Source organism: Natrix helvetica (genome assembly GCF_964273705.1).
Source record: "Natrix helvetica genome assembly, chromosome: Z".
Taxonomy (NCBI): Eukaryota; Metazoa; Chordata; class Lepidosauria; order Squamata; family Natricidae; genus Natrix; species Natrix helvetica.
Genome location: NC_138554.1, coordinates 91,890,551 through 91,909,301, shown reverse-complemented (window position 1 = coordinate 91,909,301; position 18,751 = coordinate 91,890,551). Strand labels below are relative to the sequence as shown.

The 18,751-nt window shown below is 35.6% G+C and overlaps 1 protein-coding gene across 1 annotated transcript in view; it reads right to left on the bottom strand.

Annotated features, from left to right (window-relative positions):
- The window catches only part of NEK10 (NIMA related kinase 10), a 177,301-nt gene that overhangs the window by 12,629 nt on the left and 145,921 nt on the right, over window positions 1–18,751 (bottom strand). The window contains exon 35 of the mRNA XM_081933724.1: window positions 13,115–13,223. Coding sequence (XP_081789850.1) covers window positions 13,115–13,223 — 109 coding nt within the window. The remainder of the gene's footprint in view (window positions 1–13,114; window positions 13,224–18,751) is intronic.

The following is an 18,751-nucleotide window of genomic DNA, read 5'->3' as shown; positions in this document are numbered from 1 at the left end:
CTTAATACTAAGCTCTAATACTAAGGATGCTTTGAGAGGGAACTGTGCAGAAAGTGACAGTCTTTCTTTATGTATGAAAGTTGCTATTGATCTCTAGTGTATAAAAATTGGATTTTATGATGTTTATTTTTGTATTTTTATTATTGGTAATTTACTTACAACTCATACGGTATATGCTGCCCTCTGATCTAGTTCCTGCAGTGATTTATATAAAAAGAAATAGTCTATGTATAAAATAAAATAATAAAATGTTTAACCAAAAGCAATATGAAAATGAACAAAAAAGTTTCTCATATTCCTTAAATGAAAACATATAGTAAAGGTTAATTCCAGTACCATGCTACACTATGTTCAGAGATGGAGTTACTACTGAGGGAACCCCAGAAAATGGCATGCTGAACAATGAGGTGTTTTTTCTCTCTGCCGACAAACATCTGACCCTGCTGCCAAAGCCGGCTCTTTGGCAGTATGGGCTCCCTAAATTTGGAGTAACTAGGAATCACCATGACAACTCCCAGATGACCTAGATAAATCTAGATGATTGCAACTCTCAGTAAATGTAGCCAGAGGTATGAGTCTCCATCTTTTCTTGCAGCTGTTTATATTGTTCGACACATCTCTGTTTTTAATATCATTTTTTGAAGATTAATTCTTAGAACATGGCTAAATGCTTATTTGGCTATCCCTTTTGCTTCATTACAAATGTAAACTTTCATCATCTTACTTCAGAGCTTTCAAATACTTTTTCTTTTGCCACAAGGAAGTCAGCAGCATGAGAGATTGCTTGCTTGCTTTTAGCTTTTTTTGCAGTAAAAGTCTAATTTATACAAGATTTTTACTCTAGGAATTTTGTATTTTACTCATTTTTCTAAAATAAGTCTGTTGCTTCATTTTATTTTTGCATATAATCTGGTTTTTTAAAAGGGGGATGGGAACTCCCCCCTCCCCCCCTTTTTAATTCTCTGCTGTAAGAACCTTTGTCTTAGCTTCCTCTGTTAATTTGTTATGTAATATCTACCTTTTTTGACCTTGAAAAAGAATTGTTTACATTCTGTTGTGAATGTTTGGTTATAAAAGAGATTTGAATTATATTAAGCCCAAAGCAATAATAAATTAAGAACTTTGAATATTATAATATTATACATTAATCAAGGAGAGAAGGAACCTAGAACTAAGGAGAAATTTCCTGACAGAACAATTAATTAGTGTAATGACTTGCCTATAGAAGTTGTGGACGCTCCAATACTGGAAGATTTTAAGAACAGATTGGACAACCATTTGGCTGAAATGGTATAAAGTTTCTTGCCTGAGCAGGGTTGGATTAGAAGACCTTCAAGATCCCCTCCAACTCTGTTATATGTTCTACAATGTCATCGTCCCCACCCCCACCCAAAGGAGATATAAAAGAGATGGGATTCAAATGAGTTTAACATTAAAGTCTTGTGGAAAATTTTTGAAAAAAAATGTTTGCCAACTTACAAGTTTTAAATGGAAAATTAGATAAAAGGTTTGTGAAAAAAAGAGAAGTCACCTTCTGGTTGGTGATTCAATCATAAGGGATGTAAATTTAGGAAAGGATATAGAGGTTTTAAAAGAGGTCAGGTGTCTGCCAGGTGCTACTGTCAGCAGAGACAAGAGGCATATTCTTAAGATAGTCAAGAGTGCAAGTAATGCCTGTGATGTTGATGCTATTATACATCTTGGCACAAATGATCTGTCCCAAAAAGATGTACTTTCTATGAAGAATGGTTTCCAGAGCTTGGGGTATGAATTTAGTAGTATAGGTTGTAGGCTTATCTTTTCAGAGGTTTTGCCAGTATATAAGGAACAAAAAGGGAAGAGCCAGTGTGTAGCAGAGTTTAATGTGTGGCTAAAGGAGTGGTGTAAAAGGGAAGGCTTTGATTTTATTAGTCATGATGTCTGCAGCTGGTCCAATGAAAAACTGTACAAAAGAGATGGTTTGCACCCATCCAAGAAAGGGACTGAGTTACTTGGCATTAAATTCACAGATTTTCTGGATAAACATTTAAACTGAACAGCGGGGACAGAGAATTAATTGATACAGAACATTTCTGTCCCCAGCAATCTAAAATTCATAGGGTTATCAGTGCATGTAACACAGATGTTTGTGCGGGTAAGATTATCACTCCTGCTGTCAAGCAAAAACCAAGCATTTAATAGTGAGTGCCATACTATGTGCATGAATCATACAAGTGGAAAGAAAATAGGGGCAATCAGGCATAACACAGGGTCAATCAAAATGCACTCAAATGTCTATACACCAATGAACAGAGTATGAGGAACAAACAGGGCGAATTAGAAATTCACGTAAAAGAGGGTAGATACAATATTGTTGCCATTACAGAAACTTGGTAGGATGAAACCGACAAATGGATCATACAGCTAGAAGGATTTAAATTATTTAAAAGAAATAGACCAGGGGACTTCCTGTGGTGACGTTATCATGCTTGGAGTTGAGGAACGGTTGCTCTCCTGACCTCTAACTCTAACTTCTTCGTTTAGGCTCATTTTTGAGCGCTGTGGATCCTGGAGGGACCAACAGATTAAGGGGGAAACTCTGAAGACGCTGGGGTGATAAGGCAAATCCTCCCAGCGGTAGGAGAAACCCACTAAACGGACAAGGATCTATCTTGCCACTTCGCCAGGACCCGAGTGATGGCGACCGCATAAGAAGGAAGCAGAGAAAGAAAGCAGTTGAAATCTAGACATCTGTTACTATTATTGACAACCCAAAGAAGAGGAGGACAATGTGAAACTGGCAGAGAGGGTGAGCTGGAAAAAAGGAGGCTCTGGGAAGGAGATCTTTCAGATTTTTGCCAAAAAGCTGTGAGAGCAGAATCGCTTGGAATTGATGCGTAAATAACTTGAACTAAAGTGGCCAGAGGGAGAACGAAAACCCGGCATGGAAAACAGGAGTAGGACATAATAACTGCTGAGAAGACGTGTAAAGCACAGAAGGATTGTTTAACATTCGGGTTGGTTGTTGACTTGGTGACTTTTTTCTTCTTGCTCTTTTGGAACGATTAGAGGGCTTCGTTACCCACCCACCCTCTATTTTCCTTTGTTGCTGGACTTGTTGTATTAACTGATTGACAATAACAGGGATACTGAAGAGGGTGACACCTAGTGGATCAAAATTTGAACCGAGAAATCTGATGTAAGAAAGCTAACAACGAAATAAGCTGTAATATATGCATAGAGAGAAACTAATTATAGAATTGAATACCTATATAATTGATACAACTGAGAGACATCTATTGGTATAAGATAACAGTGTGATATATAATTCTAGGATATATAATAATTAAGGATCAAAAACAGAATAGAATAATACATAGGAATGTTTAGATATTAAAACGTGATATTAAGGAAGGTTAATTATTGCTAAATATTGAGATATATAATTATTGATACTATTGATATTGCTGATAAAGTAGAATTAAAGTAGAATTTATATGCAAGTGTGGACAAGGATAAATAGGGGGATAAGAATGGCAACTTCAGGAAAGTTAGTTAAAAAAACCACATCCAATATGATCTCGGCAACACCCCACTCCTCAAATCAAAGATCAATTGAGAGCGCATTGGGGCTAGAGAAAGGCAGAACGATGGCAGGAACAACGGGACCAGTACCAACAATGCAGAGTATACAATTGATGCTCCAGATGATACAAGAGACACTGATGAAAAACCAAGAAGTGACGGCTACAAATCATGAAGAGACAATGATGAATCATGAAGAAATGTAAAATAAAATGGGAGAATTGAAAGGAAATATTAAAACTGTGGATGACAATATTGAAAGAATACAGAATGCCTTAGCAATCAACGAACAGAAAATCCAGAACATCGAAACAAAAATAGAACAAACAGACCAGAAGATGGAAAAAATGGAGCTGGAATATAGACAAGTTAATAAAGAACTAGAGTTATCAATAATCTGACTTGAAAATGAAAGAGCTGTATTCTATTAAGATTCCAAAACATACTGGAAGAGAAGGAGGAAGACCTGAAAGGAAAAATGAATGGAATCTTCACTGAAATTCTACAGAGAAAAGAACAAGAGTTGAGAGGGGATATTGATGAAGCTTACCGTGTGCATACTAATTATGCCAGAAGACATAGGCTCCCGAGAGAAGTGTATGTAAGATTTGCCAAAAAAACAACTAGAGATGAAGTGTACAAAAAAACCAGAGAAGGGACGAATACATACCAGGGAAAAGAGTTGATCACGCTTAAACAGATTCCACGGAAAACGACATAGACAATACCAATTTTTAACAAATCAGTTAAATAAAAACAGAATAATGTACAGATGGTTGGTACCAGAAGGGGTACTGGTGTCTTGGCAAGGAAAAAGGTATAAGATAGAGAATATAGAAGAAGCGCAGGAATTCTATGAGAAATACTGCACAGGGGAAGAAGAACAAGGAAGTAAAGAGGACCTAGAAAGTAGAAGTCAAGAGGAAGAAACATCAGAAGACAAGGAAAGAAACAGGAAAGAAGAACAGAGGCAAGAAAGAGACAGAGCAGAAAAGGAGGGCGCGAGAAGGAAAAGTCAGATACAAACTAGAAGCAACAAAAAACACCCCATCTAAAGATGGACCAGGAAATAACAATTACTTCAACAAACTTGAATGGACTGAACGCACCAAAAAAAAAAAAAAAAGAGCGCAGATGTTTAACAAACTTAAGAAACTGAAGGTAGATATAATCTGCATACAGGAAGTGCATATTAAAAGGGAACATAAGAACTTACTGGAAAACAAAAAACTAGGGAAATTATACACAGCACCAGCAGGAAAAAAAAAAGAGGGATAGCAACCTATATAAAGGAAAAAATAAATTCCAAAGAAGTCTACTCTGATGAAGAAGGCAGGATACTAATGATTGAATTAGAGACAACAGAAAAAACGATATTATTAATAGTCATATATGCACCAAATCAGAAACAAGAGGAATTCTATAGGAAACTACACAACAAAATAAATGAATTAGAATATGAAAATATTTGCTTAATTGAGGATTATAATGCAATAGCGGATAAAAAATGGACTATGAAAGCAAAAAGAAAAATAAAACAAAAAAAATATATGCTACCCAAATCCTTTTTTGAGATGGCAATGGAATATAAATTACACGATATTTGGAGAGAAAGGCAAAAAACAAGAAAGCAATATACCTTTTATTCGAACCCCCATCAGTCCCTATCAAGAATTGACATGGCTTGGTTTTCATCTGGTCTATGCAATCAAGTAGACGAAATTGAAATTGAAATAGAATAAAATGAGTGGGCAGATCACAATCCAATAAAATTAAGATGGAAAGGTCAAAGAAGAAGAAAAAGATGGATGATGAATTCAAATATTATAAACGAAATAGAATACACTCAAATGCTGGAGAAAGAATTAAAACAATTTTTTAGAATAAATAAAAAAGAAGACACCTCAATTCGAAATCTCTGGGACGCTATGAAAGCATACAACAAGAGGCCTTACGATTGCCTACATGGCGAGAAAAACTAGAAAACAAAAAGAGCAACAAGAATGTATGCAAAAGGATCTTATGGAAGCTGAAGATGAACTCCAGAAAGACCCAAAGAATAAAATTAAAAAAGAAAAAAGAGAGACAATTAAACATAAGATCAACTTCATAAATCAAAAGGAATTAGTGCAGAAAATTAAAGCGGCCAAACAAAATTACTTTGAACAAGCCAACAAATTTGGACGATGGCTGGCATACAGACTGAAGAATGAAAGAGAAAAAAGGATGATATATCAATTAAGGGAAGAATTCAATACAAAGCGGAAGAAAAGAAGCATATTATTCATAAATACTTCACAAAACTATATGCACAAGATAGTATGGACGAAAACAAAATAAAACATTATTTAAACACAGAAAAGATAACACCAATCTCAAAAGAACAAAGGGAAGCAATAAACAGGCCAATAACGTTAGCCAAAGTGGAATTAGTCTTGAAAAACCAGAAAAGTAATAAAACACCAGGACCAGATGGAATACCGGTGGAGCTATACAAATAGAATAAAATAATATTGGAAGAGTTAGGAGTGGAAATGTTTAATGAAGTTTTAGGAAAAGCCAAGATACCTGAATCATGGACAGAAGCAATAATATCGCTGATCCCAAAAGAAGAAACCAGCCTACAAGAAATTCAAAACTAAAGGCCAATTTCATTACTAAACTCTGATTATAAAATACTGGCAGCAATTATGGCAGGAAGAATTAAACAGGTTTTAAATGAATGAATACACCCAGACCAAAACGGATTTTTACCTCACAGACACATTCGAAATAATACGAGACTCATCCTAGATATAATAGAGTACTATGAGGTGCATCCAGAAAAACAAATGGTACTGGTTTTCCTTGATGCACAAAAAGCATTTGACAACGTAATCTGGAAATTTATAATAACACTATTGGATGAGATGAAATTCGGAGAAAAATTTATAAAAATGATAGAAGGATTTTATAACAATCAGACAGCCAAAGTTCTGATGAATGGAGAATTAACAGAGAAGATTGAAATAAAAAAGGAGTCAGACAGGGATGCTCCCTCTCTCCTTTGCTGTTTATATTGACTTTGGAAATTTTATTAAATGAAATTCGGAAGGACCAGGGAATAAAAGGTTTAAGACTCAAAAATGAAGAATATAAGGCCCAAGCCTTTGCCGATTACTTAGTATTTGTTCTAGAGGACCCATTAGAATCCAGTCTGAAATTAATTGAAAAATTAGAAGAATATGGCAAAGTGGCAGGACTAAAGATCAATAAAGACAAAACAAAAATGAAAACCAAGAACATGACAAAAAAGCAAGAAGAGGAACTGGAAGTAGCAACCAGAATGCAAATAACTAAGAAAGTGAAATACTTGGGTATCTGGGTGTCGGCAAAATGTTCCACAATTAAAGACGATAATTATAATAAATTAGTGATACAAATAAAGAAAGATTTAGAAAATTGGAAAAATATTCAACTATCACTCATGGGACGTATAGTGACAATTAAAATGAATATTTTACCAAGAATCTTATTCCTGTTGCAAGCCGCACCAATTAATCCGGGTAAAAAATTCTTTCAGGAATTAAACAAAATAACCGCTAAGTTTATTTGGCAGGGATGAAAAGCGAGGATTAAACTAAAGTTAATGCAAGACAGCAAGGAGAGGGGAGGTTTAGCATTACCAAATTGGGATCTGTACGCATCAGCAGTATCAATAACATGGGTGAAGGATTGGATAGAGCTAAAGAATAAAAGAATTTTGACCTTGGAAGGCCATGATTTGCAAGCAGGCTGGCATACATTCCTATGGGATGATAAAAATAAAACACACAAATACTTTCAAAATCATTTAATTAGAAGAGCGTTATTGCAAAAATGTCTCAAAAAAAAAAAATCCAAATTGGCTATCACCGACAGAAAGGACGACCCATCCAAATTTTATAGATTTGAACAAAATGCTAAGATATAGAGACTTAATTGATAGACAGGGAAACTTAAAAACAATTGAAGAATTGGCAGAACAGAACATGAAAGTTGACTGGCTAACTTACCTTCAAATCAAAACTAAATACAATAAAGATACCAAATTATATGACATTGAAAAAGAACCACACAAATTGGATAAAATTATTCAAAGCTCAGATAGAAAGATGATAGGGAGAAAATATACATTTCTCCTGAAGTATAAAATGGAAGAGGAAATTGTGAAAGAACAAATGATAAATTGGGTGCAGAACTTTGGATATAATATTGAATTAGACAAATGGGAAAAATTTTGGGGAACAAACTTAAAAATGACACTATCAGTTGCATACAAGGAAAACCAATACAAAATGTTTTATAGATGGCACCTGGCACCAACAAGGTTAGCTAAAATCTCAACAAACACCTCCCCAAAATGTTGGAAATGCGAATTGATACACGGCACGTATTACCATTTATGGTGGACCTGTGAGGAGGCTAAAAAATTCTGGAAAAAGATCAAAAATTGGCTGGAGGCAATAACGGGGGTTAAAATAGAATGGAAACCTGAATTTTTTAAATTAGGAATAATGTCTGCGAAATACAAAAAAGAAATCGAGTATTTAATACTACATATAATTACGGCGGCAAGGATTGCCTTTGCCGAGAAATGAAAAACAAACTAACTCCAAGTGAAGATGAAATAATAAGAAAGGTTATGGATTGTGCTGAAATGGACAAACTAACTAAAGAAATTAAGGGAAAAGAAGAATCAGAATTCTACCAAATATGGGATAAATGGTATAGGTGGATGGAGGAAAGAAACAAGAATCAATGAAGGAATGTAACAAAACTCAAAAATAATAGTTATGAGTTAAATAAGAAAGTTAAGAATGGTGAAACTCAAATGAAATACAATTGAATGGGAAATAATATAAGGTGAGCGCTATCGATTGATAATTGCTACTAGAAAGAACAGGAAGAACCTGTTTGTATTGCATTGTGTAAATGTGTTGTACGTTTAAGTTTTGTGTGTGTGTATTTTACATGTTTGTTAATAAAATTTAAAAATTTAAAAAAAAGAAATAGACCAAATAAAAGAGGAGGTGGAGTTGCACTATATATAAGAAATAATTACCTCTCTAAAGAAATAGAGCACAGCAATGATGAGAACTATCTTGAATGCATTTGGGTCAATATTAAAGGTTGGGGGGGGAATTAACTTTAAGTTTTATTAGATTTATAGACCGCCCCCTCTCCCCGAAGGGACTCTGGGCGGTGTACAGACATCTCAGTAAAAAACCGTATACAAAAATAAATACCCTTAAATTCCCATAAAATCGAATTAAAGAATAGGCTGTACAAAGTGATAAAAATTAAAAACAACCTAAAACTCACCCCTAAAAATTTAAAATACAGACTTGAGGGACTAAACTGGGATTAGGCCAGGCCAGCTAAATTGAACAGGTGAAATGACATTGCCATAGCTCTATACTACAGGCCACCAACCAAGCAGAGGAAGTAGATGAACTTTTTGCTAGTCAGCTAACTAAGGTATGTAGGAAGCACACCACAATAGTAATGGGGGATTTTAACTACCCTGATATCAACTGGGAAACAAACTCTGCATCAAGTGGAAGATCCAACAGGTTCCTAACAAACCTAGCAGACAACTTTGTTTCCCAAAAAGTAGAGAAGGGAACAAGGGGATCAGTCATATTGGAATTAATTCTCACTAACAGAGAGGAAATGATAGAAGGTGTTGAAGCCACAGGAACCCTGGGGGTAAGTGACCATGCAATATTGGAATTCAACATTATGCAAACACAAGTAGTAGAACAAAGTGAAACTAGAGTCTTGGACTTTAAGAGAGCTAATTTCAATAAAGTTAGAGAGAGCTTGGGAAAAATTCCATGGATGAGAATCCTCAAGGGGAAAACAACTCAAGAAGCTTGGGAAATTTTGAAAAATGAGATTACAAAAGCCCAGTCTAGCACAATACCAATGAAGAAGAAAAATAACAGCACCCAAAAGAAATCAGCATGGCTGCATAAAGAACTCTCTGACAAATTGAAAGACAAAAAAGATAAGTAGAAAAAGTGGAAAGGGGGGGACATAACTAAGGCAGAATATCAGCAAATAGCTTGAGCATGTAAAGGTGAAGTGAGAAAAGCTAAGGCTCACAATGAAGAAAGGCTTGCCACAAAAGTAAAAAATAACAAAAAAAAGCTTCTTCCAACATGTTAAAAAAAAAAAAAGTTAAGGAAACAATTGGTCCATTGCTGGGAGAAAATGGCAAGAAAGTGACAAGCAACAGGGAGAAAGCAGAACTATTTAACTCATGTTTTGCATCTGTCTTTACACAAAGGGATAGAACAGTCCAACCTATCAAAAACAGCATCACAAAAATCAGATTAGGAACACAAGTTGAAATAGGGAAGAAAATGGTAAGGGAGCACCTGTCTACCCTAGACGAGTTCAAATCACCAGGACCAGGTGGATTACACCCCAGAGTTCTGAAGGAACTGGCAGATGAGAGCTCAGAACCACTGAACTATATCTTTCAGAGATCATGGAGCACTGGGGAACTACCAGAGGACTGGAAAAGAGATGATGTGGTTCCCATCTTCAAAAAAGGGAAAAAAACAGATCCAGGAAACTACAGACCTATCAGCCTGACTTCAATACCAGGAAAGATTCTGGAAAAGATAATCAAACAATGAATTAGCGAACACCTAGAAGCAAACAAAGTAATAGCCAAAAGCCAACATGGGTTTGTCAAAAACAGATCATGCCAGACTAATCTTATTGCATTCTTTGATAATGTGACAAAATTAGTGGACCAGAGGAATGCCATCGATATAGTTTACCTGGACTTCAGTAAGGCATTTGATAAGGTAGACCATAACCTACTACTAGATAAAGTAGAAGAATGTGGGTTAGACAGCATCACCACCAGATGGATTCGTAACTGGCTGACCAACCGCACTCAACGTGTAGTCCTCAATGGAACTGCATCTTCATGGAGGGAAGTATGCAGTGGAGTACCCCAAGGCTCTGTTTTGGGCTCAGTACTCTTCAACATCTTCATCAATGATTTGGATGATGGAATAAATGGGGAACTCCTCAAATTTGCAGATGACACCAAGCTGGCAGGAAAGCATTCCAGAAGATAGGTTTAAGATACAGAAGGATCTTGACAAACTTGAACATTGGGCACTATCTAATAAAATGAAATTCAATGGTGAAAAGGGTAAGGTTCTACATTTAGGCAACAAAAACGAAATGCACAGGTACAGTATAGGCGGTACCTTGCTCAACAGTAGTAACTGTGAAAGGGATCATGGAGTCCTAGTGGACAACTATTTAAATATGAGCCAGCAGTGTTCAGCAGGTGCCAAAAAAGCCAACACAGTACTAGGCTGCAGAGGGATAGAATCAAAATCATGTGAAGTGTTAATACCACTTTATAATGCCTTGGTAAGGCCACGCTTGGAATACTGCATTCAGTTTTGGTCACCACGATGTAGAAAAGATGTGGAGACTATAGGAAAAGTGCAGAGAAGAGCAACAAAGATGATTAGGGGACTGGAGACTAAAACAAATGAAGAACGGTTGCAGGAACTGGGTATGTCTAGTTTAATAGAAAGAAGGACTAGGGGAGACATGATAGCAGTGTTCCAATATCTCAGGGGTTGCCACAAAGAAGAGGGAGTCAAACTATTCTCCAAGGCACCTGAGGGTAGAACAAGAAACAATGGGTGGAAACTAATCAAGGAGAGGAGCAACTTAGAACTGAGGAGAAATTTCCTGACAGTTAGAACAATTAATCAGTGGAACAGCTTGCCTTCAGAAGTTGGGAATACCCCAACACTGGAAGTCTTTAAGAAGATGTTGGATAGCCATTTGTATGAAACGGTATAAGGTTTCCTGCCTAAGCAGAGGGTTGGACTAGAGTCCCTTCCAACTCTGCTATTGTATTGTATTGTATTAATTTGTCACAATTTCAAATCATCCTAAATAAGATATCCAGAGACAGGCAACAGTAGATTTATCAGTTGTATAATTAAATGCATTGAAATTCATGATTAACAGATTTGCTTGAAACCTGGAGATTTCTAAAGGAGGCTAAAGAGGGTATTAATGAATAGGGCTTTCTTGGGAAAGTGGAATACAACCATCATTTTAACTAGAAGACAGCTGTCAAGACATATGGTGTTGCAATTTACTAAAATTTACTAAACAAGAAGTGTTATGGAGATATCTTCAATTGAGACCTGTTTTTTGGGAGTGAGAAGCAGTTACTTGGAAAGATTCCATTTATAATTTTAAAGAAAAGAAAAGATAAACTGGAAGGAGTTATTTTAATTTTATTTTATGACAATGAAAACAATCAACCAATGGAACAGCTTGCTTTCGGAAATTGTGGGAGCTTCATCACTGGAAGCTTTCAAGAAGAGATTGGACTGCCATTTGTCAGAAATGGTCCTGCTTGGGTGGGGGGTTGGACTAGATGACCAAAAGGTCCCTTTTAATCCTGTTAATCTAATCTAGGCCAAGATCCAAATGTTAAGACACAGAAGTCAATTCCCTGGGTGTTGAACTACCTTCCCCAGCATTTTCTGGACATGTCCTGACAGGAAGGACCACCACCACAACAGAAAAGAGCCTCCAGGGGTATGTCTGTAATTTACCACTAACATGATTTTCTCCAGCCTCTCCTTTGCTCCTGGAGAAAAAGTTCAAGATCCCAAGAGGAGAAGTTGCTTCTCACTGTAATTATGACTAACTGGACCTTTGAGATCATTGATGCTATTTCTCCAGTCATTGACTTTCTCCAGTCAATGAAGCTACATGCAAAGGATCTTGTATTATCAAGAGTCAACCAAGGGTATTTAATCTGGCTGGATCAGAGACAATGGTTGCAGTGAGTTTGTAAGAAATTAAAGGCTATTTCTGCAAGTTAAATACAATAATAAATTGTTAACAGAAGGCTTTGAAGTTTAGCTTTGATGTTGGAACTACTACTACTGTTTTTTTTATAATGGATATGTGATAGGTCAAATTGGTTGATTGATAATAACTATATTTTTAATGTTATATAGCAATTCTTCAAATATAAATGCAGAAATTCATAACTTGTGGGCCTGTTTTGCAGGGTGGGAGGAAAAACAATTATTATTGCTGAAATATATTTATCAGTATTCATCAAGGAAGAACATTTTATGTGTATGTTTAATATTTTTTCTATAAACTTATTTTTTGTCTTTGTTTTTATCTTGTATTTTCTTTCTTTTTCTTGTATGATTCTGTATTTTAAATTAAAAAGAGAAAAATGGAATTAGTGCTGCTGATAAAATATAAACTAGTCAACACACATATATGTGCTTTATTTTCAAATTAGATTAAAATGGAATATTACTATCAGACCTTTGATGATTATGGCCAACTGCAGCTGCTATATAAAAGGTAGGAAAAATACTGCTTTGGTCCACAGAAGAGCCCCTGTTGGTCTAAATGAGTTTTTATTAATAATTATTCATATTTGTTGGGTATTATCAACGTAAACAAACTACTAAGTAATATGGTTTTTTGATAGACTTACCAGGTCTGTCATCTAGGACTAAAGTACTGCCACTTGAAGAGTGAAGCAACAAATGACAATCTGAAGTCAAAAAATTAGGCTCAATCAATTCTGGGGAACCTTGAAGTACCTAAAGAAAGATCAAACACAAATGAAAACTTTATTTTCTCCGTTTCATAAATGTTTTACCAGACAATAATTAGGACTAGGGATCTGTTCTAAAATGGAAGTCAAGTTGCACATATATAATGAAAATAATTTTAATTCTATCATAGAGATGATATGGTTTAACTGCAAGCATAACACAAATCTGCTGAATAACCAACAACGTAAGTTCCACAGAGCTTCATGCTAGATTAGTGGAATGGTTGTTCTTCCATCTGATTTGGGAAGAGTGACCATTTTAACAATATTTTTCTTTATGAGATTTTAACAAGAGCTATAAATATTCTCCTCATGTAATAAAACTGTAAATTCTTCTTTGCACAAATCCTTACACAAAGCATGGTATTCTGTCTCTCAAAAGCAATAGCTTTCATTAATAAAAAAGAATCGAAAGATTCTGGAGTTCACGCCTGTCTTAGACAGATTGCCAAAGAATTGGGGTCAGGACTAAGTTCAAAAGTTTAATGATTAAATGGAAAATACAAAATAATGCATATTTTGCATAGAGAGATTCTCTGTTCCTTTTTTGTTAATACAGGTTTATTTATCCAATCCCCATATGGATACATATGATTTTAAATTTGTTTATTTATATTTATTAATGAAATTTATATGCTACCTATCTAACTAACCGAAACAACTCTGGGTGGCTTACAATGTTATAATATCATAAATATAATATTAAAAAATTAAAATTAACAAGAAGCAGATAAAAAACTATTAACCAAGAGCATGAACGATACAGAGGTGGAATCTCCTCTTATCACTCATAGCAATCTCCAGCATGGAACATATCCATTAAGACCAAGCCAATAAGCAGAGCCAGGATCTAAGACCCTTTTCAAAAGCAGATTGCACCTTTGGTGGCAAGCTATTCCAAAGTAGGGGGCATGGTAGAAAAGACTTTCTAGACCCTGTCAGCCAAAATTCCTTGTATGATGGCGTCTGCAGCATGGTCCTTCTGCCAGTGTGAGTGGGGTGGACAATCCCATTGTGATGAGATGGTTCTGCAGATAACCTGGTACCATGCCATGAAGAATTTAAAGGTGGTGATCAACACTTTGAATTAGACTCAAAAGCAAACTGATAACCAGTGTACCTTGCATAACAGTGGTGTTTCATGCACCACCCTAAGAGGCTTCGAGAACTGACTATGCCACTACCTTCTATACCAATTGTAGGAGATTTTCCCCCCATTAATTAAAGGAAGTGAAAGTGTTTCAAACTTTCTCTCTCTCCCTTGCAAGGGAGAGATTGTCCAAGTGCCGCTTTTCCGAGGAGGGTGGAAATTCCCCCCCCTCCAATTCTAACTCCTCCAAAAGTTGAAACAAAGTCTCAGAAAAAAAACTGCAAGTCAATCACTAGGGTAATAAACTGTAAAAGACCTGGGGAGACTTCCCGCCTCACCGCACTTCAGCTGCTGCATTCAAATTAATTGCTTCCTTCCAGGCTGCGTCGGTGAAGCGCGCGGTGGCATTCCGCGTGCTCCCCACGCTCACCGGCTCCTGGGGTAAGGTTGGAGACCCCCCCCCGCGACTGCTGCTGCTCCAGAGGGTCCCAGCAAGCCGCCCCTACGGCAGGGTGCCCCTCCAAGGCACCCTGTGCTCCCCTGCGATTCAGGGGAGCCCACCGAAGCAGCGAGAAGGCGGACGCACACGTCTGTCGCCTTCAGCTGCCAGAAGTCGTCTCCAACTTTTTCTTCTTCTAAAGTTACTTCTAATCAATATTTGTAAATTTTCGTTGTGAGTTTATTTTCCGGGCCAATTAAAATTTTATCTATTTGTTGTAATTCTGTGTATATTCCATATTCTTTTACATCTTTTTTGTATCTCGATTGTAGTTGGAGATATGCCCACCAATCTATATTTATATTTTGCTTCTTTAATTTTTGATTTGTTTTCAAATTCCCTTGGCTGCCTAAAATTTCACTATATCTAACCATTTTCGATAGATCTAGTGTATTGGGAAGTGTCATGGCTTCCATAGTGGAAAGCCATGTCGGTATTTTCATGTAATGTTTTTCTCTAATTTTATTCCAGACCTGTATCAGTGCATCTCTAATATAGTGACGGAATGTAGTTTTGTTTCTTTTTACCCTCTTCCCATAGGAAAAAATGCCATCTCGTTTGCAAATCGTGACACTCTAATGTTAGTATTCTTTTATTTTTTTAATTTATCCAATCCCTGATCCATGTTAGTGCTGCTGCTTTGTAATAAAGCTCCCAGTCAGGGAGTCCCATACCACCTCTGTTTCTGTCATCCTGTAGAGCTTTCAACTTTATCCTGGCTTTCTTCCCTTGCCATATAAATTTTTATATAATCTTATTCAATTCAGTAAAAAAGTTTTTTCCTAATTTTATGGGGATTGTTTGAAATAAGTATAATATTCTTGGTAGTACATTCATTTTTATCGTTGCTATTTTCCCTAATAATGATAGTTGTAGTTTCCCCCATAATTCTAGATCTTTTTTTATTTGTTGCACTAATTTTGTATAATTATTTTCTTTTAGTTGAGCACTTTGCAGTTAGCCATATTCCAAGGTATTTAACTTTCTTTGTCACTTGCAGTCCTATTATTCTTTCTAATTCTTTATTTTGTTCTTCCTTCAAATTTTTAGTTATCATTTTAGTCTTTTCTCTATTAATCTTTAACCCTGCTACATCTCCATATTTTCCTAATTCTCGCATTAAGCTATTTCCTGTTTCTAGTGGGTCTTCTATAATGAATACCAAATCATCTGCAAAGGCCTGGATTTTATACTCCTCTTTTTCAATTTTAGTTCCTCTTATCTCCAAATTTTGTCTAATTCTTATTAAAAGACTTTCAAGTGTCAGGATAAAGAGCAGAGGTGATAATGGGCAACCCTGCCTTACTCCTTTCATTATTTTAAAGGTCTCTGTATGTTCCCCATTTAATAGTATATTTGCCCTTTGGGTGGAGTATATCGTTTCTATTAATCTTTCAAATTGGTCCCCTAATTTCATATTCTTAATTTGTTGTATCATGAATTCCCAATTTAAATTGTCAAATTCCTTCTGTGCCTCCAGAAAGACAAGTGCCACTTGTTTTTCTGGATGCACCTCATAGTACTCTGAAATATTTGCTATTATTCTAGTGTTATTCCTGATTTGTTTTGTTGGGAGAAATCCATTTTGGTCTGGATGTATATAGTCATTTAATAGTTTTTTCAATCTCTCCGCTATTATTGTGAATATTTTATAGTCGGCATTTAACAATGAGATTGGCCTATAGTTTTGAATCTGTTTTTTATCTGCACCTTCTTTAAATATTAAAGTAAATGTGCTTCTCTCCGGTATTTTTGCTTTCATCAGTGCCTCATTGTACATCTCCAACATCAAGAGTTCTATTGATTCGTTCAATTCATCTATTATTTTGTACCATTCTGCTGGGAATCCATCTGGGCTTGGCGTTTTATTATTTTTCTCTTTCTGAATCGCCTGTTTCAATTCTAGTTTTGTTATTTTTTTTGACATTTCTTTCATATCTTCTGTTATTGACGGGGTTTCTTCTCCATTTAGATATTCTTTTATTTGTTTTCCATCAACTTGTTCCCCTTTATACAGATTCTCAAAGTACTTGTATGCAATCTTTTTCTTCCCTTCCATTGTATGTTGTAGTTCACCAGTTTCTTCTTGAAGTTGATATACTAATCTTTTTTCTCTTTCTTTTCTCAATCTATATGACAGCCACCTCCCCGGTTAATTTGCTTGCTCAAATAAGTTTTGTTTTATTAGTTTTAGGCCCTTTACCATTTCTTCCTGGTCTAATATATTTAATTTATGTTTTGCTAACATCCAACCCTTTCTAATGTTGTCACTTTGTGGCTTATTTTGTAATTCTATTTCTAAATTTTTAATTTCCTTCTCTAATATCTTCTGTTTTGCCCATTTTTCTTTGTTTCTTTTTGCTGAATACACTATAATAATTCCACAGGAATAAGCTTTCATGGTGTCCCATAAATTTTGTATAGATGTCTGTTCTTTTGTGTTTTCCTTAAGGAATAATTCCAATTCGTTTCTACATTTTTGAATAAATTCTTTTTCTTTTAATATTTGCAAATTTAACATCCATCTTCATCTAGTTTTTTCCCCCTTTCCAGATTATTTTAATGGGGTTGTGGTCTGCCCAAGTATTGGTAATATTTCAATTGTATGTATTTCTTCCCCAATTTCCCCATTCATCCATACCATATCAATCCGTGACCAGGATTGGTGTGGGTTGGAATAAAAAGTAATTTTTTTTCCAGGTTACATTTTTCTCCAAATATCTATCAAGTTTAGCTCCTCCATCATCTCAAAACAGGTTGTTGGTAATACTTTTTTTAAGTTTTTTTGTCACTTACGTAATCTTTTTTACTGTCTACTATGGCATTATAATCTCCTATTATGCAGATATTCCTCACTCTAATTTCTCTAATTTTTTCATGTAATTTTTTATAAAAAATTATCCTTCTGATTTTGCATATTGCTACCAGTAGTATTGATTTTTTATTTATCCATATCTCTATCATTAATATTCTTCCCTTTGGGTCTGCATAAATTAAATTTGTCTTTATCCCATCTTTAACATATATCGCTATCCCTTTTCTCTTTTCTTCTGCTAATGCTGCATATAATTTTTCTAATTTAGGACATTCCAGATATTTTATATCTTGTTTTTTAATGTGTGTTTCCTGTAAGCATATTATGTCTGCCTTTTGTTTTGTTAATTTTGCCCAGATACGCTTTCTTTTTGTTGGCGTTAATATTTACTGGCAATAATTGAATGTCTTCTTCCATCCTCCTAATTCTCTACCTGTCTTTGTTTTTTATTAAGACTAGTTTCTTTTTTGGCTCCTTGTTTTTGGTCTCACTTCCTCCTCTCTCTGTTGTTCTTCCTTCTCCCTACTACTCCCTCACTGTTCTCCTTCCATTATTCTTTGTTGTCGTTCTTCCTGGCTTTTATATCCATCTCCTCTTTACTGTTCTGTTCCTGTTCCGGGCCTACTAGTTGCTCATATAAATCATGTGCCTTCTCCAGATTGTCAACTTTAATCCTTTTCTCTTGCCAGGTTACCAGCATCCCTTCAGGTACCAACCACCTAAATAGTATATCTCGTTTAATCAATTGTGTTGCCAGGAATGATATTCTCTCCTTTGCTCCCTCACTCTTCGCGGGATTTGTTTCAGGATTTGTATCTCTTTGCCTTTGTACATCATCAGCTCATCTCTTGTTATTTTATAAATTATATCTCTTACTTTTTTCTTCACGAATCTGATGTATACTTCTCTAGGCAATCGGTGTTTTCTGGCATAATTAGTGCTTACCCTGTATATATCGTCCAACTCATTTAGAATCTCATGTCTGTCTCTTTTTAACATCTCTGCTATTAATCCCGACATTATCATTGGTAAATCTTCTTCTTTTGTCTCTGTTATATTCTGGAATTGAAGGTAAAATTATGCACAGTCCATTTCCAGGTGGATGAGAGA